Raw genomic sequence first — 21,813 nt, 5'->3', positions numbered from 1 at the left:
TTGCGGTACTTGGTAGACATTATTTTCCTGGTTATTGTTTCCTCACAAACTGAATCTTATTAGTCCAATTTTGAAATAAATTGTTAGGATTTTTCCGATCTACTCGAAAATATTTCTTTGAGAGCATGGTAATTACTTCAACCCATCTACTTCTGTGCTTGAAAAATAAAATTAGGTGGCTGTAACTCTAAAAAGATACACTTAAAAAAGTGCAGGTGGTTGTGTAACAGACGTGCCCAGAATGAAATTTCAGAGAATTGTCCCGATGGAAAATCACAAGTCATATGAGATTGACGCACTATTTATTCGATGATAACAATCACATTCACAACAACACAACTTAATTGATATCTATACACCATAACTCCACCTAATCTTGCTCCTCCACGTCCGATTCGGGAATCTCGTCGTCGACGGAAATCGAATTGAGCGAACGCGACGCCCAGGAGCAGTAGTCGAAGCCCTCGTACAGCCGAACGTCACTGCTTTCGAGAATGCTAATGTCCGAGCACGTCCGGAACGTTTCCTGGGGGCCACAACCGAGGGCTCCGGTACCGTCACCACACCAGCCCCAGTTGTTTCCTGTGTGAGAAAGAATGGTTGGGAAAAACACAAGGTGATTCATGAATTGGTTGGCAAACATTGACTACACAGTTTTGTTAAAACGTTCAAAGGTACGATTGTTTGAACGATGACTCGATTAGAAGTTTTTTTTTATTTAATCGACTGTAAAGTTTTAGAATTTGGAGACGCGTAGTAAGTCTCACCTGCCACATAAGTCCACTGCAAGCTGCAATGTGCCCATGTCAGATCTCGTGGCAACTGCACTCTTACCAAGTGCTCGCCAGTCTTCCCCGACTCGAGATTCCAACTACGGTTCCCGCTGGCATCCAGCAGCGGATAACATTTCTCCGTTTCATGCCCCCTATTCACATCCAAATTGCACCAGTTAAACTCAAAGTATCCATTGTGGTTTGCAGTCACCTTAACTATAACGTCAACGATCGTACCATTTCCAAGCCCGCCCAACTCGTGGATACATGGCATCGCATCGGCATAGTTGTCCCCACACTTGCCTCCGTTCAAATCCTACTGGGCGTGGACTCCGCCTCAAAACAGTGAATTGTCGTCGACATTTTTGGGAGCGTGTTGCTTGCACTGCCACCGTGAGCCATGCGATACCGGATTCAGCACCGTTCAGTGGCCAGCGATCAATGGGATGACCGAAGCCAACGCTGCTATCGAAATTAGGGGCATTTTGTCGCACCTTTTCCAGGAATGTTGTAATCTCTGCCAGGCATGCGGTAAAACACTCAAGCTCAACTTAAAATCAAAGTAATACCGAAACTAAGTCGGTATTTATTATAGTTGATTGGCCATATAAAAAGTAAGTTTGTCTACGGTTGCAAAACGAGTAATTCGTTAAACTTCATGCTTTAATATTACTCGGTGATAAGAATTTTATTGCAAAGCCGCTTTACTTCAAGGGCCAAGGGGAATGTGTTCTCGTAATCACATCATGCTCAAATTTTCAATTTCAAACTTCATGAAATTGAAAGATATGCCAATATAAAATTATACCCTGGTTCTAGTAAGCGAGTCCTTTCCTATTATAAAATTGACCAACTACTGAAGGTTACGGTTCTAGCAAAAAAAAAGTAGCAATCCAGCTGCGTGTAAAAAGCCTTGCACAGCAAAAAATCCGATGGTAAAATCGCACTCAAAAGCATGCACTTCGTCAAAATAAACTCATGTAAATTTTTTGAAAACACAAAAAAAAGTTGCAACCGACGGGATTTAAACCCAGCACCAACAGTAAGGACTGGCGCCTTAGCCCACTCGGCCATCCGTACCGTACCCAAACACACAGGAGCCCAGGGCGGCGAAGTCCTTGTAGTCGCAGCTGGACTAACAATTAGAAATGTTTATAACAACTAAAAATTTACTTAATAATTTGTAATTTTCTCACTCCGTTGCAACGTTACGGAGTGATCAATGTGGCAAATGAAAAGTTCGAATTTAAATTAGATTTCCATAGTCACTACTTGTAGATAATTCAATTTCCAATCTGAATCTGTAGTAATACACATTTAAGTTTGTGGTAAGTTTTGATTTCATACGAGACATATTTCGAAAAGAAGTGAAAAATTTCGTGACGTTGCAACGTCAGAATGTGTCTCATATTTTTTTTAAATTTGCAATATGGGTAGCAAACGACGAAATAGTAGTTTATGCAACAAGTTGCAAAAAGAGGATTTTTTCAGCACGAGTCGTACATTTATCCAACGAGGTTCACCGAGTTGGATAAATAAGACGAGTGCTGAAAAAATCAAGTTTTGCAACGAGTTCCATACAACATTTTTTGCAATTTCGAAAAACACCCATTGAGTGAAATTTTAAGTCGAATTTTCATGTATTTTGTCAATAAATCGTTTAAATCAAAAAAATGTTGAAAAGTTTTACTTTTCGAAACAAGTGCTGAAAAGTTCAACTTTTCAGCACCCATTTCAGTGCTGAAAAGTAGAACTTTTCAGCATTTATTTTGAAAAGTGTTGCTATTCGATTCTGTTATTTTTGGTACAGAAAAGTAGGCTATTTCGTCGTTCAAGAATGACAGGAAAAGTAAGTAGTTTCACGACGGAATTGCAAAAAATATTGTATGAAAAAACGAAGTTGACTTCAGAGCTGTCGGCCACCATTGCTAGTACCAACCACTATTGTCTTCCTTTTTAAATACAAGGACTTCGCCGCCCTGGACTCCTAAGTGTTTGAGTACGGCACGGAGCGACGGCACCGGATATGTACTCACGGACGAACGGACATGACACCACGAACAAATTTGTCTCATTTTTCTGAGGCAAAATTCAAATTTCAGCCGAATAAAAATACGTTAAAACGGCGATGAAACACTAGCGCCGTCTGTGGTCACGTTGGCGAACTATATTTGTTTTGATGTTATTCCACTTTCTATCAAAATGTTGTCATACTGCGGTGATTGAAAAATGTCTGTACATTATCCGCTACCAATAACTTTACATTGCGCGCAGTTCTTTTTGCGGTGAACGTTAGTTCTACATTTTTGATTGATATCAACAATACTATCTGGAGCGAATCATAAATATAAAAGTAAACAAAACAAGCAGGATGTGCAAAGTTTATGTTAAATTTAGTAAGTTTAGTTTATTTTATTTCTCGGGTTAGTTTTCAAAAAGCCGTAAGAGCCACCGTGACCTCCGGCACTAATTTTCGTTTTTCTCCAAATTGAAACAATATTTCATTTGTTTTAAGTTTAGGGCGATTGAAGGACGTGTAGATGAACAATCTCAAGCATTTTTGAAATTGGTTTTTCGTAAGTAGGTCGAATACCGATGCAAAAAGGGCTTTGTTTACCAATGGCTCTTACGTCTTTTTGAAAACTAATCCGAGATTTAACCATTTTCTTGAATATTTGAGTTTTTCGTCATTTTAAGGTCACGATGAAGCATCATGTTTCTAACGAGTTCCAAAACGAGTCTAGATTGTCTCGCAGAGGTGGATTAACAGTGGAGAGTGGAGCATGGATTAAATAATTGACTGCCAAGATGAAGGGGGAGAAGGGGGGGGGGGGGGTGCGCAAGGTTGCGGAACGTTTGTTCCATCGCGTGAATCTGTTCTTGTAGGCGTTAATGAGGTTTGGTTTGTTGAAATAAAACGCAATGTAGTTTAGATTTTCCAACATTTTTATTATTTGCTCAACAAATATGATGACTAAGCTTAACTAAAGGTAATCTTACAGCGGAATGCACAATCTTACCCTTGGCCTGGTCCCTGATGCCGTAAATCCTCTCCCACAAAACGGCTTGTTTCAGCCTGAGCCACATGGGAGGGAAGAAATGAACAGCCAGCAATTCGCAGAACGGTCCCGAATCGATGCCCTCGTTCTGGTCGACCCCGACTCCGGAAATCTTCTTCCGCAAAATGAACCGAACAGATTTTGCGGTTGATCAAGGCACGACCTCGCTGCGCTCTGAAGGTGTGGGATAGCTTTTCTGAGTCGCAAAACTCCACCCACTGCTGAGAAATGGTAGGATCCAGTGGAAATTTTATGAATGAAGCTCCATTCCGTTTCGCTTTATTGTTGGAACTGGAACATGTCGAAACCTCGCACTTCCGTCCCATTTTATTTGAATTTGCTACGACCACGGACGAACACGCAACGCAACACGCAAATCGACGACGAAACTCAGAAAGCAAACTGTCAAGTGGAGCAAACTGTCAAATTTTGTTTTGACATTTGCGCTCGCGTTCTGAAGGCAAGCCGAGGAAAAATAATAAGAAGAGGAAAAAGAAGGCCAGCTTCAGAATCAAAATGCTGGTGTCATGTCCGTTCGTCCGTGATGTACTCATATTTACACAAAGAATTTTCGAGAGCCCGCCGCAGGATTCGAACCTCTGGATTATGAGTCCAGTGCGCGGTACGATTGATCCACACGGGCGGGACGGTGTATGAAGTATACACAATAAGAACACGCAGAAAAATGTTTTGTAGAATCAGCCTGTACGAGGTTTGAATCAACAAAATTTTTGTTGAATATAATCAACGCTGATTTTGCGTTGAAACAAACCTTGATTTTCTCAATTCCACAAAAGTCTTTTGTTGTTTCCAAAAAGCTGCTTTGACGTTTAGCGTTGATTCAACAAAAATAATGATTTTCAAATCAACAAAACGTTTTGTTGATTCAAATATACCTTATTTTTCTGCGTGAATGTATGTATGAAGCAGGCAAAAATTCGCTTCGTTTGCTAGCCATATTGCATATTTTGAAAATTTGAGTATTTTCGATAAAATATGGTGATTTGTGAAAATTTTACTACTATTCAAACAAAAAAACTCTTATAAACTTAAAATGCATACGAAATTTCAATTCGTTTGATATCCATATTGCAAATTTCGAAAAAATTCAGTATTTTGTGAAAATATAATTGTTTTCAAAAAAATAAAAAACTATGATAAAGTGAAAAAATATAGAAAATTTCACTTCGTTGATAATTTGAATATTTTTGAAAGAAAACGATAGTTTTTTTTGTATTTAAAAAAACTAATAAATTGAAAAAGCATACCAAATTTCAATTCAAAGTAATTGTTCGGTAACTAGCCGAGCTTCCGTGGCCGTGAGGTTACGGGTTTCGCCTTGTAAGCGGAAGGTGATGGGTTTGAATCCTGTCTGGCTCGGCAAAGTCAGATCCCTTCAAAGAGTAATTCTGACCGGTAGGGGATGGGATTCGATTAGCGGCGTGCTGGGTTTCCATTCCAGAGGTCGTGAGTTCGATTCTCGTACCGGGATGATGAAGTTTAAAAAAAAAAACTGGGCTGTGAACGTAGCCCAGTCACCGAATGCTGCTCGCTAACTGAGCTGAACATAAAATAATGAGGGGACCACCAATGCATAATATTTTCCTGATGAAATGTAAAAATAAATTTACTCTAATGACCGATTCTTCGGCTCCTTTTCAAAAAAATCCCAAGTTTTTTTCAGCGTTTTGGCTGTAGTGGCACAATTAAAGAAGAAACCCCCCAATGTTATTACATATTTGAAAAGATAATTGATTTTCCAACATAGAAATGACATGCATAATGAACAATATTATACCTGTGCTTCTCCTGAAATGAAAATGTAGCGTGACGGGACAACATCGTAAAACTGGAATTTTAAAAGGCACACCAAAAAAATCGACACAGTTTTGCCAGATTGATTTTTTAAAACTTTTGCTCTTCTACACATTATCACAAATTGAAAAACGAACCTTTTGCTCCTTGAACTGAAAGATTTGGTTGAGATTTGAGTTTTTGCCAGCCATTTCTTTTCGTGACGGGACAACGAAAGGAGCAGATTTATGAAAAAACTCCTCTCCCATTCAATGACTTGCAGACCTTATTTGGTCAATATTTTTGGCATTTCAGATAAGAAAACGCATTTAAAGCACATTGAAATTATTAGATCATAATTAAAATGAAATTTTTCATATAAAAAATCACATTGAAAATTGGAAAAAGTGACATTTTGGTGTAGCTTCGCTTAGAATCGGTCTAATTAATTTACAATGCTTACTTTTCATATTTCTTTAATAAATATTGCTACTTGAAATCGAAAAAAGTTTTTTTATTTATTGAACATGATTTTTGCATCCCTTGGTCATTTCAGTTTGTTTTGGTTTTTTGAATTTGAATTTTGAATATACTTCGATTGATTTGCTTTTTTTGAATTGCTTTTTTTTTACTTAAAAAGCCACAAGAGCGATGGCAACAAAATACTACCTACCTACCTTTTTGACGTTGACTACTTTTAAACTGGGCTAACGATTTTTTCATTTTTCAAAAACCTCATGAGCTCATAGTCCGTGTTCCAGGGCACAACTTTGCCGAAGAAAGCGAAAAGATTCGTCCACTATTTGAAATGTTACAGAATTTATTACACCGTCGCTGAAAACGTCAACTTATTCTTCACTCTCTTCTGGCAGCACTTGCTGCTCCTGCAGAAAAGATTGAGGCAGGCGTCGCGACGCTCATGCATCTGATGGTGCTGCCAGAAGAGTTGATGTTTTCAGCGACGGTGTAATAAATTCTGTAACATTTCAAATAGTGGATGAATCATTTCACTCTCTTCGGCAAAGTTGTTTCCTGGAACACGAACTATGAGCTCATGGCTCAAAATTGGCAAAAACAAAAACGCACCAATTTTACGGGTTAAATCTCATATAAAATTCAAAGTCAAAGCGCCAGGTCCTGTCGCAACCAATCACCTAGAGGATTATGCCCTGAAAATGTCCGCAAAATTGACCCGTTTAGTTACATCCTACTGTATACACATTCGTAACGATTGTAATTCAAGTTGAGAATACCAAGTGGCTCCATTTAAAAAAAACACACAACAAAAACGTATCACATTTTGCATGCTCACCTGCCACATAAGTCCACTGCAAACTGCAGTGCTCGCAGGTCAGCTCCTTGGGCAGCTGCACCTTAACCAGATATTCCCCAGTCGCTGCCGATTTGAGGTACCACTTTCGATTCCCTTTGGCGTCCAGCAGCGGATACTGTCCGTAGCACGCTTCCGTTTCGTTGCCCATCGCTTCATCCAGGTCGCACAGATTGAATTCAAAGTGTCCCATGTGGTTGGCGGTGACCATGACCTTCACGTCTATAACTCCACCTTTCTGGTATTGTTGCACAATCTCTCCCTGTCCGTAGGTGCCGCCCAGCTCGTTCATCCTGGGCATTTCGTCGGCATAATTGTCCCCACACAGGCCACATTTTCCGCCGTTCTTATCCCATTGCGTAAAGTATCCCCCGCAATACAACCCGTTATCGTCGTAATTCCTTGGAGCCTTCCCACTGCACCGCCATCGGGAACCCCGGGCTATCGGATCCAGGACCATGCCGTGGCCACTGCTCAGTGGAATCAAGCATGCCACCAAGGCAGCCAGAACAAACGCGGTTTTCTGCATTTTGTCTCACTAACTAGTCTACAGGTTCTAGGGATTGTCTTGGAAGCACTTTCTCCGGACACGGCACGTTCGGTACTGATAGGATCGCCAGTGATAACGGATTTTATACCGAAAGCCACTTGAGGGCGTGTTCCACCGACTCCATATCGCAACCCTACCTCGGTAGACTGTGGGACTCTTGAGGATGATCTGCTTTCCAACCCGCGTGTCGTCACCTCGTGATTAACGCTCCGATATCACTTCAACTGTGTGACGAACGGCTGTTTGAATTTTGATATCAATTTTAACGAATATTACGCTTTTTTGGCACGATCTAAAGTTTTACTTTTGCGAGCAATATCAAGGTTTATGGCAGCGTTTGTTGTTAATTATGTTCTGGCTTCGTGGGGGTGCAATCAAGGATAAGGCTACATTTGTTGCCATGGAAGAGTTTGTTTTTTCATACTTTTATTGCAGCTGGTGTCGTGTTTTTTATATTGAGGAAATGCGAAATTTGTAAAGTGTAACGAGGTCAAGATTGAAAATATTTACTTTTATGTTGAAGTGGCAAAGATCATTCTGCTTGCAATACCTAGCTGAAAAATTGTAATTGCTCAAGTAGTACTTGAAATCTCTGTTTCACTTCAGTTGAGTATATTAATTGTTACATACTAGCCTTGAATAAAGGATTGAGCATACATGTGTAATGTAGTTTGCCGTCAAGACCGAGCTGATTGATAAGATTGATTCATCGCGTGAAAGGTGTATGATAGTGGTGATTTGATTGTAGTTTTAACAGAAAGGCCATTTGGTGCCTTCGGCAATCTTGTAGGAGTTTTCAAGGAAAAATAGGTACATCCTCAAAAAATCGTTACTTTCTCATTTCGCTATCTTGTGGCATGCCGATTTTTGGCCAAATTGAGTTAAAGCACCTTTTTGTGCAGCATTCAATGCCTCACCATTTGACCTTCACAGATTGGAGAATTCGATTTCAATCCCGAGATATTTAACAAAAAAATACCGTGAAAACCTCGTGCAATGTTGTCGCTCTTCTTATAAAAGTAGATCTGATCGTGCTATCTTGTCACACACTACAGGTGCGACATCTTGCCCAAGGGAATGTTATTCAATGGCGTGTTGTCAGATGTGCATGCCCGACTACTTTTCACATTATTGATTTTAGCTCGGGACTCCTGTAAACAAATCTAACCGAATTTCGGGACAATGCACAAAACGTATTGGGAATGGTTTACATCGCGTTTTTGTTTAATTAAGTATTTTTTTGATTTTCGATATGTTTTTTTTTAAGTTTAAAAATAGATTCTAGTAAGAAAAGCACCACAAAAAAATTGGAAAGCTGTGAAAATTTCGTACAATATTCTCTCAGGACTTAGAAAATTTGACAATTAATATGTCAAAGTTCACTGAAATTTCAGCAAGTAGCAGCATTTTTTTTTGTAAATTTAAGGTGAAACGGGAAGGCACCGCCATATTAACACCACGACTCGAGTTTTTAAAAGCAAGTTTATGGAAAATACAGTGACTTACGGAGGTTCTGCTTGTTTCATACGATAAATAAGACGTCAGCAAGCAACAGATGTAAAGTTCATAAATTTATTCAAGTTGAACAGAAGTGGTCTAAGAACTGGCGTCCCGTTTTACCTTAACTTAATTCAGAATTGAGATTTTGGCATGTTAGCTCGATTGATACACCAAAATCCGAAGAATTATCTTCAAAAAATGTTTTTTTTTGTTAGGAAAGGTTCGCCATAATGGCGACTCCCCGACTCGCGTTCAAAAAGCAGTTTTAAGGAGAACGCCGTAACTTAGAATGGTAAATAAGTGGAAAGCAAACAACCGAGTTTAAAATTTGATTTAAGTCGCATAGAAGTTTTTTTTTTCAGAATGGGCTTCCTTAATAGATATTTACTTATCATTTTTGATATGTTTTGTAAAACATGCTGAAATTTCTTTTGAAAAAATCACACATTTTCAACTAGAGGTCATCACTGACGAACTGACGTGCCACCCCATACATATTTTTGAGATAATTCTGACCGCAAATTCTCCAGCAAAAACCAACTCCATCTACCTTCAGGTTCGCTGAACTAATTCTTTCTCCCACACGTGTTTTTGATATTGTGACTATGCTTCAATTTGTAATCTGCGTCGTTTCAAAAAAGTATGCGCTCAGAACGATTTTGGAGCGCGCTGTTCGTTTCGGCGAAAGCGTGTGTCAGTTTATGCTGACTTCAACAATACATTGCATGTAAACATTGGCGCGAAGCGAGAAAAAAGAGCGGGAAGAGAGAAAAATCGGTTGACAGATTGTTCGCTAGAAGCAAAAATGCCAAACAAGAAGAAGACAATTGCGGTCAAAAGTGGTTCGCTCGTGGCACGTCAGTTCGTCAGTGAGGTCATGATCCCGAGGAATTCAAATCAGCAAAAAAGTACATAACGTCATGATTCGAATTCCCGGACGCTTCGAAACCCGGACACTTCATCTTGTTTTGTCAATTGTTTGGATATAAGTTCGCATTATGAATGTCAAAACTGTGTTATTTGATGAATTCCAACATCAACATTCATTTAAAGTTTGTTTGAACGCGGTAGTTAATGCCAAAACAATTCAATACAATAAAATTATAAGTTTACCAAAAATTCGAAACATTTCACTTGAAATATTTCATAGGCGTTCGAAGCACCGGGAAGGCAAAGCAGAAATTTATGGTTTCGATTTCCTTAAATTCTAGCAATTTTTCATATAAACTATCGGTTGTTTTAATGTTAACAGCTTATTTCAGACCTAAAGAATGCCATTCACTAACATTTAAGTCCAAATTTGTGCGATTCATAAGTAAAATCGAGTGTCCGGAATTCGAAGCAAAAGTGTCCGGATTTCGAATCAGCTTTTATCAGTGTCCGGGATTCGAAGCACAACAAATCATTTTAATTTTAAAATCCTGATGAAAAATTGTTAGAAAAGATATATTTTACATGCATTTTCTTGAAACTGACTGTTTATACTACGTCCTGATGATATTTCTACATTTCCAACTTATTACATGATTTTTTGTCAGCTATAACAAAAATGATATGCTACTAAGTGTCCGGATTTCGAATCATGACGTTATACCTTACTCTTACTACAGCTGTTTACTTCAAATCCTAAAACATTAACGAACATTCACCCCATACAAACCCTGACAGACGGACCGGGCCGACAACGGCCCGAAAACCGCCGGACGGCTCGACAAAACGGCCCGAATTCCGTCGGTTTGTCCGACGGAATTCGGGCCCTTTTCGTGCGTATATGCAACACTTTGTCCGACGATCGTCGAAATCGACGTTTGAGAAAATCGACGTTGACGGGCCGTCGTCGGGCCGTTTTCGGGCGCCTTTGTTATTTAGAATGTCCTGCCATTATCTGACGTACATATTTCGGCTTTTTTGATTTTGTAATGGAAAAAGGTTTTTTTTATTTATTTAAAAGCGTTTTATTTTTATTGAACTCTCTCTGATTATTTATAATAACAAGACACTTGAATCGACACTGGTTTCTTGGTGGAAAACGTGAAATAGAAATCAAAGCCTGAAAAATGAAATTGACAGAAAATTAGACACAAATAGATGGTTGATTTGAAAAATTCTTACCCAGTGTACCGGCTGATGGTTCTTTGTTTCTCGTTGATGGCCACTTGGGTTGTGCGGTTCTGCGTCAAATCACAAATCTTGACCATATTTTCCAAGCACCGTGAATTCCTTCTGCTGGCAAAACTTCATTACCCTTTAAAAAATGTTTAATCACACTGTAGCCACCCACTAATCAGCAGAAATTTCACTAATTTTACTAAAAAAATATGAATTTTCACAAGTGAAAAAATGGGCTTGAACAAATTGAACTGTCATCAAATTACGACGCCTACTATTATAAACAAGAACTGCAAATGTCGCCTTTGACATTCGATCAAAACGCTCGACAAACGCTCGAAAATGGCAGGACTCAATCGATTTTGAGTAGATAACGCTTCGAATCGCACGACCGCGGGACTTCAGTCTAACAGGGAAACCATGGTTGTTTCGAAACCGCTTGTCCTGTTGATGTCAGACCGACAAGCGAGGTACAGTTACATTGCGTGACACTTTTCAATTAAAATGACACAAGTACGTTACGCTACATTACCTGGACTGAAGTCCCGCGGTCGTGCGATTCGAAGCGTTATCTACTCGAAATCGATCTTGTCCTGCCGTTTTCGAGCGTTTGTCGTGCATTTGATCGAATGTCAAAGGTGACATCTGCAGTTCGTGTTGGTTCTAGTAGGCTACGCAATTGGATGACAGTTCAATTTTTTTCAAAGACCGCCTCAAAAAGTTCTTTTATGAGGGAAAATTAAAAATAAGTAAAACAAAAATAATTGATTGTGCAGATTCGGCAGATTCCGATGTGTTAATCCGGAAGGCGTGAGTGACGGGCTCTGGGACTTCCTGAACCAGCAAAACGGTAAGATGCAAGAGGTAAATTCAGAATAGTTTTTGATTCTCATCTATTGCTGACTTAAATCCTTGTTTCAGGAATCAGAATTTTCAAGCGACTCATCAAACTCTAACATCCAGGAAATTTTTGAGACCTCGGATTACCAACTTTTTTCTGCCAGTATGGCTAAGATTGTGGATAATTTGTTGTAAAAACAGGATAATAAAAATGTGTTGATCAAAACTTAATTATTTTCATTTAAACAACCCAAAAATCCGAAACGTAAGCTTCCGACAATCGCAGGACATTCTAAATAACAAAGGCGCCCGAAAACGGCCCGACAACGGCCCGTCAACGTCGATTTTCTCAAACGTCGAATTCGACGAGCGTCGGACAAAGTGTTGCATATACGCACGAAAAGGGCCCGAATTCCGTCGGACAAACCGTCGGAATTCGGGCCGTTTTGTCGAGCCGTCGGGCGGTTTTCGGGCCGTTGTCGGCCCGGTCCGTCTGTCAGGGTGTGAACGAATCTTCAAATGTCAGCGGCGGCATCAGTCATCATTATTCTGTTTTGAGGGAGGTACATTTGCAAAAATCAACCTTGGACATTCGAAACACCCGGCTTTTTTTTGCACCATGTTTGAGCGATATCTGGCCGCGCTGGAATACCCCGCCGAGGGTGGAATCAACATCGATAGTAAGTGTTACCAGAATGGGTCATAAAATCATATTAAATCGTTTCTTTAATGTGCAGACCCGAAAGAGTTTCGCAACATTGTCCTGTGGCTGGAGGACCAGAAAATTCGCCACTACACCATCGAGGACCGGGCGAACCTGCGCAAGGTGGGCTCCTCGGACGAGTGGGACCCGGCGTACGTCAAGTACAAGCTGGACCTGAAGTTTCCCACCGATCTCAAGTCCAAGTCGGAGGAGCTAACGTGGCTGTTTCTGTACGCCATCAAGCTGGAGTACTCGGACAACGTGGACCGGTACCGGCCGGTGACGGCCGCCCGCAAGATGGACGAGGAGAAGAAGGCTACGGCGGCGCCGGAGATCAAGTCCACCAATCCGTTCGATAACATTGATTGTGAGTTGGTTGGTTTGGTGTTGAGTTTTGAGGGGGTTGTTGAATCTTCTTTGTTTATTTTAGTTACCAGTGCTGATTTTGAGGATGGATCTCGGAAGTTGGCGGAGAAGTTGGGTGTCGCGTACCATCCAGATCATTTGGTGTCGCTGCGGGCCGCTGGACGGGTCATTTCCACACAGTTCAACAAAGAAACACTGAAGGAACCCATCATAACCGGCAAGCCATTCCCCCTCGATGAGGGTGCCGGTATGGGATTCGACAAGGAACCGGACATGGAGAAGGCGGCACGAATTTTGCGGCTATTGCAAATTCAAAGTGTGCGCAAGCTGCAGACGGCGATCAATGAGACGATCGTGTCTGTACAGAACATTACCGCCGATCCCCGTACCGATACCTCACTGGGAAAGGTCGGCATGAAGTAAGCGTTGGGAATGCGTGTGTTCGAATTCATCCATATTTAAGAAATAAAACAGCAATTATTGATTAAAACTCGCAACAACATAAATCTATTTTATCGTTCTTTTCCACTAAATTTGCCAAACGGATAGACGTCCAATAATCGCGTAACTCCCACGCCAGCGGCCACTAGAAGAGAAACAAAATCATGAGAAAATATTCATAACACTCACTGTTCACGACTTACCCGCTGCCACGCTGAACATGGCGTACCGACCCACGGCTTGGGGTCTCTTCTTGGCCTGCAGCCAAACGTAGACGCCCATCCCGAGCACACCGGTTCCACTGACAATCCGGCACGGCAGGCAGTCTTTGTGCCGGCTGGCGACCACGGATTCGGTCATTTTTGGATTAGATGTTTCTTGAACTAGTAAGTCATAAAAAATATGATTCAAAATTCAAGTAAAATTACACTAATTTGATGCAATATTTGATTCGGTTTGCGCAAACGATGCACGAGTTATTGAAGAATCAAAACAAATGCCAAATGCGTTACGTGGTTCTGTCATTTCGTTATCACTGGCGTTAGCGGGCGTTACTGTTTTGTTTATGTTTTTCATTTAAATACAAAATCAAACAAAATATCTGCAATTTCTAGTAGTTGACAATTCTGTTAAGTTGACCTAACGATTCAAGTAGTTTTAGATTAGCTTAAAATTTGATAGAATTTAAACACTTGCAGTTTCCTAACTGTGAAGTTTTTGTTGTTTATTTAATTAACGTGACTTTAACCAGAACTTCAGGGCCGCGTTGAACCAACTGGCGGAACAGGCAGAAGAGTAGGGAAACCGCGTGCACGGTGGGGAGATCAAGTGAATGGTGATATCCGGAAGATCTGTAACCTGGGAAATTGGAGAGTAGCTGCACAAGACCAAGAAAGATGGAAGCGTCTTCTTGCTACAGCACGCGTACCTGGTGCGCTATGCTGATTTGTCAGGACCACAGTTCTGACTATTTCGTCCGATGCACGAAGTGATTTAGCCTGACTTTTTCGGCACCTTCAGCAAACGTCAAAACAATACAAACTTGTTGCCGGATCTTTTCCCAAAAGCCAATGGATGTCAACCTCCCGGAATGCTGCGGCTCCGGCTGCACCAACTGCGTTCTCGATCGCAAAACCGCAAAACCGCCCACTTCCGCCGCACCAAACATCCTGGACAACAGCTACCGCACCTTCCAGGTCGCCAGCATCGCCAAATGCACGGCAAACACGTTCCTGTTTCGGTTCCGCTATGCCGGCTCGCATGCCGACTCCGACAGGCAGCTGGCGATCCCACCGGGAAGTCACCTGATGTTGCGAGCCGAGCGGGGCTTTCGCGACGCGCGTCGTCCTGTGGCCAAGATCTTTGAGCAGTGGCGTTGCGGCAAACGGGGGATTGAGGTGCGACCACGTGGTCACATCACCAGGGTGGAAAAGTACGACAAAGCTGAGCGGGATTTGTACTTTAGCAGACCTTACACGCCGCTTCGGGTGGATCGTGATGGGAAGGCGTTTGAGGTTCTGGTGAAGTTGGAGACGGGGGGTGAGATGTCGGAGTATTTCACGACGCTGGATGTCGGGGTGGTGACGGAGTGGAAGGGCGTTTACGGGGGGTTTAGTTGGGTCAGGGATAGGTGGAAGAATTTTGTGGGTTTTGGGCAGGGTGTAGGACTGGCTCCGATTTACTCGATTATGGCTGGAGTTTTGGACGATGAAGAAGATGAAACAAGACTAAATTTGCAGTACTGTTGTAGCGATCTGGATGGAGTTTTGATGAGATCGGAATTGCAAGCGATGGCAAAGTACTGGAATTTCGGATACAGCATTTATCTCTCCAGAGAGAGTTGTTCTTGTGAAGGAAAACTCGCTAGAAGTTGCAAATGCTTGTCATCCAGGATTAAGTACAATGAACCCATTTTCAATCACAGATTGGAAGAGGTTGACATAGAAAATGTATTGAAAAAGCTTGTAAACGGTTCGTTCCACGTGCTTATTTGTGGAAACGAATCCTTCACAAAGTTTGTAGAAAGTTGTGTAACAAGGTTAGGTATAAGCGACTACTATAAATTTTAATAAAAAGAGAACGCACTTTTGTAACACCTACAGTCTATGCTTTTCTCGAGCTGCCCTTGACCGCCGTGTGGCGTCGGACTTTCTCCTTTTCCTTCTCCAACGATCTTCCCGAGGTGGCCTCCTCCAGGCCACCCCGCGTTAGCTGATTGAAGTCTATAATGGTTAGGCAGGGCTTTGGCGGTACGGAAACCATCTCAATGGGTGGCATTTTGTGCTCGGCCGCGGCCATTTTGGGCTTCGGAGTGACCTTGAATCGAAAATCGCTGCTAAAATCCAGATTGCTAAACCGTGCCGCCTGGATGTTGGACAGCGAGTATTGATCCGGCGGTCCGAGGGCGCGCATCCGAAAGCCACCGTAGCTGGAGTACATGTACCGAATGGGGGAACCCTCGTTCGAGGTCGAGCTGTCGTAGCAGATGGAAAGATCGGTGTAGCTGATGGGAGCGTGCGTACGGACGGTTTTTGGACGCAGCCGTACCTCGCTGCGCGTCCTTGATCGCGCTCGAGGACGATGCGTTCGGGGACGACCTCGGGGTCGCAACTCGTCTACCGGTGGAATCGGCAAGATGTTCGTGAACCGGTAGTACTCCAGGAAGGTCCGGGCCAGGTTGCGACCGATTCGCATGTCTGAAAAACATCAAACCTTTAGCTCAATATAAAACAACTCCAAACACAATCCCTACATCCATCCTCGGTGTACTGCGTCAGAATGTTGGTATCGTTCAGGTAATATCCGCACGTAGAAACCTCCAGCGTGTAAGTGTTGACGTTGTCGCTAAGCGCGTCCACAAAGTACCGTCGCGCCGTGCCCGACTTCCGGTCGTCCGCGTTGAACATCATGTGCTCCTGGCAGAAGTCCTCACACTTGGACGCGAACAGCTTCGGAAAGACCAGGTGCCGCTCGTACCGGTACACGTTGTCGTACGTGCTACCGTAGATGAACGTTCCCGTCAGGCTCGAGTGCGCATGAATGTCTATCACAAAGTCCACCTGGTAACACTGGAAGAAAACTTTGAAAGTTGAACCAACCCTCGATTGAACACTCAAATCCTTACGCTAGAATTGTCATACTCCTTCAGCATCTTCATGGCCGCCGTCAGCGTCGGGTGCGTGTACTGGGACATCTTGTTCCACGTCCTGTTCAAATCGTGCCCGATCACGTTGCACCGGTTGTTCCCCAGGAACACCCCGTCCGGGTTCAGCATCGGGATGATCTTGAACACCACGTTCTCGCGCAACGCCTTCGAAATGGGCTGATTCGCCGCCGCCAGGTACTCGATCAGACCCTGAACCACGTACGAAGCGGGCGATTCGCCGGGGTGAATCCGCGCGAAAACGACCACCATGTGGATCAAATTCTTCGGGTCGACCTTTTCCGGCTTCTTGACGTCGTCGAACGTGATCAGTTCCATTTTGCGATTTTGCTAGAAGACAAAGTTTCAGACCAAATCCCGAAAATCCTGTTCAAACCCTACTCACAATGGTCATCCCGAGCGTGGTCCGCTCGAACGAGTCCGGAAACTTGCTCTCCAGCGCGTTCAGGAACGCCTGCAGCTTCGAGTACGAGTACGGAAAGGTCAGCGCGAACTGGTACACCTCGTCCTCCTTGTCGAACGCGAACGCGTAGCTCAGCACGTAGTGATTCTGGTGGACGGCCGACTTGTAGTAAAACACCTCGCACCGGGGCAGCCGCTGCCACTTGGGCCGGCTCGAGGACTTTACCAGCGGCGTCATGCCGTCCTTGAACAGGTTGCGGCTCTTGTTCATGTTGACGATGTTGAAGATGACGCGCTGGTCCTGCTTGACGTTGTCCACGGTAAAGTTGAACCAGAAGCGGTACCGCGGGTTGCACGTGTCCGGCCGCAGAAACAGGTCGTACTCGAACTCACCCACCAGATCGATCCGGCCGAGGTTGCCCGTTTCGAAGGCCGCGTCGAAGCACAGGTGACCGCGCTTCGCTTTGCCGCTGTGGCCTGAAAGGTGATACAAATAAATCAATTGAATTGATTTTCAACAAAAAAAAGTTATAAAAAGCATTCTACACAATGAAAATTATCTTGCAATGAATCGTCTTCAAAAAAGAAAAGTTTGAACCGAATAATATAACTCCTGTTTGCAACTCTCTGTACTCATTTTGATAATTAAAAAAAGGGATCGCAATAGCTGAAGTATTCCAAAAATCAGACCCAACCCCGCTTCCAGACGGGTTTCGATATGAAAATTCGCCAGAATATTTTTTTTTTAACCAGATTCTAATCTAAAAGCAAGGTTCCTGATTTTCGGCTCAATGATCAGAAATCACTCACTCATCACCGAACGAATCTTTGCCGACCGGAGCGTGCAACCATTCGAGAGCGAACACGAATCGCTAGCTACCAGCGCCTCATTGCCAATCGCTTCACACAGCGAAACAATTAGGGGGAGAGGGGGTAATATGCACCCCCCGGGCAAAATGCACCCCCTGATTTTCTCGGTATTGGGAAGAATTTTCCGGAAAAAAATCATAGAAATGGAGAGCTTAACATTGCAAAACCATACTGGAAAAAATTGAGCATCGTAGTATAAAAACAGCTAAAGTTATTTGCAAAACTTTTAAATGTTGTGTTTTCATCTAATTTTCATTGTACTTTCATTATGATTTTTGGACAATATAAAAAGCATTTATTGTTATTGTAAGTGTTAAAGTTTATAGTTTTTGCCATAGTCTTCATTATTCTATAAAAAAGATGAGTCCAATAACATTAAAAAATGCATTTTTAATTAAATTTTCTGCAAAAAGCGTTGTCGGGGCAAAATGCACCACTGTGAAGCTCCTTTGTAAAAACAGCGGTGTCATCTAGTAGTGACTAGTGAAAACTGCTTTAACCCGGTGCATTTTTCCCCATGTTGTGGTGAATTTTGCCCCGTTGCTGTAGTGCCACGTGGTGGCTGATTGACATGTGGCGTCCTCTGATCGAGGCAGCCTTCTTAGTGTACTTTGATTTATCTCTGTACATTTTGCTGGGACCATGAGAATTTCGGCGACGCGGGAATGAATCTGCTTCTAGGCAAGATTAGAGGCCTCGGATCATCTTGCACCCTTCAGAGGAATTGTTCCTCAGACCATCCCCTTGGACCCCATGGTATGCAAAAGTTGTTAAATTTCAACGACAGACTTGTACAGAGCAATGTACCCAATTGCTCAAGTTTTACGGGTTAATTCCCATTTAAACTTGTTCCTGCTCAAGGCAAGCCAATTTTCAACCAAATGGGCTGAAATTTGGGCTGGAGGCCCCATTTTGAGTACTCTTTCGGGCAATCTCATATACTTTTTGATTTGAGCATTTTAAATTTTTTTGACCCGGGCTAGGGTGCATATTACCCACTCTCCTCCTACTTTGTGAATTTCTTTGTCTACTCTGTTCGTCGACCCGAGTCACAAACGAATCCAACAAAATACCAGCGGGGCGCTCACTTGGCCTGAACTACCACCGTCAATTCATATTTGGCATGGTGGAAATTGCTGTCAAATGTGTCTTTGATGTTGTGTTATCAACAAAAATGCAACACATTTTTGATAACATTGATTTTAAGCAGTTTAATTAATGATCGAAACAATTCGGATCGCAGCACATTTCGAGTCAGCTTTGAGCGGCATAGCGCAATCAGGCTCTCTGCGTCATTCGCTGTACTACCCGATTGGAGTGAGAGGGAGAGCAAAGAGAGAGTATTCAGTAGCGATTGTTGTGGAAGTAACAAACGGTGGGAAACGGTCAGAGCAGTTTTTCGTCGCGTTCGATTGGTGATCGCGAGTGAATGAGTCTTTTTGTAGTAAACATGACCCTTGTCTAAAAGCATAAAACGAACCTTTTTTTTTTGAAAATCTTTGATTTGGTGATTTTACTTGTTTCACGTGGCTTGTTATTTCCAAAAAATATGTACAAATTTAGCGTGACTTATTACAATCTGAGTAGTTCTGAAGCTTTTTTGCGAATTATTTCGTGATTTTTAAATATGTATTTTTTATTCGGATGATGCTTTGCTTTTTTTTTTTTTGCCCGTACATTCCCTATGTAAAAAGATGCAATTTTCTGATCGGTTTGGTGTCTTCGGCAAAGTTGTAGATTATAATTTGGAATATTCAGAAAAAATAGTTACTCAAAATATGGGTTAAATATAAAATGAGGAAGTTATCCATTAGTAGACATTTGCAAAAGGATTGATTTTAAAACATTGAAATAATTTTTATTGAAAAGATCAGAAAATTTTACAAAAGTTTCAACACAACATTGAACATTGAAAATCGAATCAGTAGTTTCCGAGAAGTTCAAAGTTACAGACTAATTAGGTCAGTTTAAAATTACAGACTAATTAGGTGAGACTCAGCAAAACCAATTTCCGTCGATTCGAATTCTTTGTGAGGCTTTATCTCAGAAACAAATTGTCCAATTTTCAAAGTCTCAGAGAGAAAGTTGTAGAAAATTTTCTCATCTCCTCAAAAATATTTTTTTCGTTGGTCCTTTTTTTTTATCAAAAATTTAAAGCACTTTTCGATTCCAAATTAGATTTGGCTTTTAAAAATGTTTTTTTGATAACTATTTTGATTTGATTTTATTTGATGTGTTTACTAACCGGGTCACATGAATGACCTTTGAAGCGGTTGCCTAGAATTACAGTGGCTCAGACACAGACTTAAAGGAAGCATCCCCAAATTACTCCCGTATGAAGGACCTAAAGGGGGTGGTTCGACGCGAACAAGCAAAATCACTCAAGGTGTACTCAGGGGAAGAGAATCTCCTTCCGGCAGTAACCTCCAACAACTCCGAAAAAAGTCTGACAAAGCTGAAAAACAGGGCTCGCACCCTGTTGGGGGCCTAAAAGGGCGCGGCAGACAGCTTTAAACTGACAGAGGTCAATAGATGTAGTAATTGGGTCCTAAAATTAAGCATACATTTGTGATATTATTGTTTACAATGACAAAGCCTATTTTTATGAGTACAATGACCCTTTCTACGGCTGCAAAGGACTCAAAATGGATTTTGAAATATTTTTTTTTTAAATAAGTTCGTGGGCCTTCTTGACAGAAAAGGTTCTACAGTCCAGACTCGATTTACCTAAGGTCTTGGCAAAATTTCACTTCGGATAATCAAAACTTCGGATAATCGAATCACGGATTTTTTTTCGTTGTCTTATTTTTGATTGTTGAGCTTTAGTATGACCCTTAAACTACTCTAAAGTGATTTAGAATTTTTAAAGTTCAGATGGCGGCCAAAATGGCGATGATGAAATATTGAAAATAAGCATTTTTTTCAATTTTAAAATGTTTAAAATAAGAAAATAAAACAAAAATATTTTTTTTGTTCGTGATTCGATTATCCATACAAACCTTCGGATAGTCGAGGCTTCGGATAATCGAGTTCTAAGGAAACCATAGTTGATCCATCTAAAAAAATGCTGTTTTGTATTTTTTTCTGCATTAAAATGAAAAAAAAGTGATCATAAATGGTTTTTAATCGTGTTTTTTTACCGTTAGAATACAAATTTACATAGTTCTGGCCTTCCACTATCAAAATAACATAAAACTGGGTATAATCATATCTAGCTTACCAAATTCATCTTACTAATAATTACTTATAGAAATACAATAATTCAAAAAACATAAAACAAGAAAAACTAAGTTTTTCGTAGAACAAAAGTTGCTCAAAATTAACTCTTGAAAGCGAGAAAATTAAAGAAAACGAAAAATTATGGGCAGTAGAGGGTTAAACATTACGATGTCAAAATCGTTATTAAATAGTTTTTGTTGAAAGTACTGAATCAGGACTTATAGAATATATAATTTCCAGAAAAAAATCGTGAAGTATTGTAATATTTTTGTAAATTTTCTCAGGTGAAACTTTTTTTATCAAGGACTTGAATATAACGGTGTGTCAGTGTAATTTTATTTGATTCTAAAAATATTTTTCCCTTTTGTTTTGCTGATTCACAAGAAAGTTAACTGTTTTTCTTCTGATTTGAACGCACATTAACCAAAGAATTATTATTTATTATTCACAAATTATTGAACTTACGGATTCATTCATACAACAATCTGAATGCAAAAATTATAAAATTTTAATGTAAATCATTTGGTAGATAGTAATTTGGTGAATGAATAAAAAATATCGATAATTACAGTAGTTTTAAAACCACTAAAGTATTTGTAACAATATACTGGGCGCGCTAGATTCTTGTTGATATGCACCGTTAAATGTCTATGGATTTTTTTAGAATTTCACTGTTAAAAAAAACATATTTGGG

At 41.2% G+C, this 21,813-nt stretch overlaps 5 protein-coding genes across 5 annotated transcripts in view; 2 read left to right on the top strand and 3 right to left on the bottom strand.

Moving 5' to 3' along the window:
• Positions 1-285: 285 nt before the first annotated feature.
• Positions 286-7,850, bottom strand: LOC120415086 (uncharacterized). The gene is made up of 2 exons (XM_039576505.2): positions 6,939-7,850; positions 286-582 (listed from the first exon to the last, which is right to left on the bottom strand). Exons 1-2 carry the CDS (start codon positions 7,483-7,485, stop codon positions 371-373), a joined length of 759 nt encoding a protein of 252 aa, XP_039432439.1. The 5' UTR covers positions 7,486-7,850; the 3' UTR covers positions 286-370.
• Positions 7,851-12,473: 4,623 nt separating this feature from the next.
• LOC120414412 (RNA transcription, translation and transport factor protein) lies at positions 12,474-13,516 on the top strand. Its single transcript, XM_039575595.2, has 3 exons — positions 12,474-12,635; positions 12,693-13,025; positions 13,089-13,516. The coding sequence occupies exons 1-3, from the start codon at positions 12,575-12,577 to the stop codon at positions 13,445-13,447; spliced, it is 753 nt and encodes a 250-aa protein (XP_039431529.1). The 5' UTR covers positions 12,474-12,574; the 3' UTR covers positions 13,448-13,516.
• Positions 13,483-13,976, bottom strand: LOC120414420 (uncharacterized). Its single transcript, XM_039575603.2, has 2 exons — positions 13,669-13,976; positions 13,483-13,610 (listed from the first exon to the last, which is right to left on the bottom strand). Exons 1-2 carry the CDS (start codon positions 13,823-13,825, stop codon positions 13,537-13,539), a joined length of 231 nt encoding a protein of 76 aa, XP_039431537.1. The 5' UTR covers positions 13,826-13,976; the 3' UTR covers positions 13,483-13,536.
• Positions 13,977-14,076: 100 nt separating this feature from the next.
• LOC120414987 (NADH-cytochrome b5 reductase-like) lies at positions 14,077-15,564 on the top strand. The gene has a single exon (XM_039576346.2). It carries the CDS (start codon positions 14,536-14,538, stop codon positions 15,532-15,534), a length of 999 nt encoding a protein of 332 aa, XP_039432280.1. The 5' UTR covers positions 14,077-14,535; the 3' UTR covers positions 15,535-15,564.
• Positions 15,377-21,813, bottom strand: part of LOC120414982 (cytosolic carboxypeptidase 6) — a 29,421-nt gene continuing 22,984 nt past the window's right edge. The window contains exons 3-6 of the mRNA XM_039576332.2: positions 17,014-17,507; positions 16,590-16,958; positions 16,218-16,533; positions 15,377-16,161 (exon numbers count right to left, since the gene is read on the bottom strand). Coding sequence (XP_039432266.1) covers positions 15,569-16,161; positions 16,218-16,533; positions 16,590-16,958; positions 17,014-17,507 — 1,772 coding nt within the window. The 3' untranslated portion in view covers positions 15,377-15,568. The remainder of the gene's footprint in view (positions 16,162-16,217; positions 16,534-16,589; positions 16,959-17,013; positions 17,508-21,813) is intronic.

The sequence above is a fragment of the Culex pipiens genome, chromosome 3 (assembly GCF_016801865.2).
Source record: "Culex pipiens pallens isolate TS chromosome 3, TS_CPP_V2, whole genome shotgun sequence".
NCBI lineage: Eukaryota > Metazoa > Arthropoda > Insecta > Diptera > Culicidae > Culex > Culex pipiens.
Note: the sequence above shows the minus strand (reverse complement) of the source record. Positions and strands in the feature narration are given on the sequence as shown.

Bases quoted from the DNA above. Each gene is read 5' to 3' on its own strand.
- LOC120415086 (XM_039576505.2), bottom strand. From the start codon at position 7,485: ATGCAGAAAACCGCGTTTGTTCTGGCTGCCTTGGTGGCATGCTTGATT. The intron at 583-6,938 runs GTGAGCATGCAA...TTTCTCACACAG, and splicing joins GCAGTGGACTTATGTGGCAG to GAAACAACTGGGGCTGGTGT.
- LOC120414987 (XM_039576346.2), top strand. From the start codon at position 14,536: ATGGATGTCAACCTCCCGGAATGCTGCGGCTCCGGCTGCACCAACTGC.
- LOC120414420 (XM_039575603.2), bottom strand. From the start codon at position 13,825: ATGACCGAATCCGTGGTCGCCAGCCGGCACAAAGACTGCCTGCCGTGC. The intron at 13,611-13,668 runs GTAAGTCGTGAA...TTTCTCTTCTAG, and splicing joins CATGTTCAGCGTGGCAGCGG to TGGCCGCTGGCGTGGGAGTT.
- LOC120414412 (XM_039575595.2), top strand. From the start codon at position 12,575: ATGTTTGAGCGATATCTGGCCGCGCTGGAATACCCCGCCGAGGGTGGA. The intron at 12,636-12,692 runs GTAAGTGTTACC...TTTAATGTGCAG, and splicing joins GGGTGGAATCAACATCGATA to ACCCGAAAGAGTTTCGCAAC. The intron at 13,026-13,088 runs GTGAGTTGGTTG...TGTTTATTTTAG, and splicing joins TCCGTTCGATAACATTGATT to TTACCAGTGCTGATTTTGAG.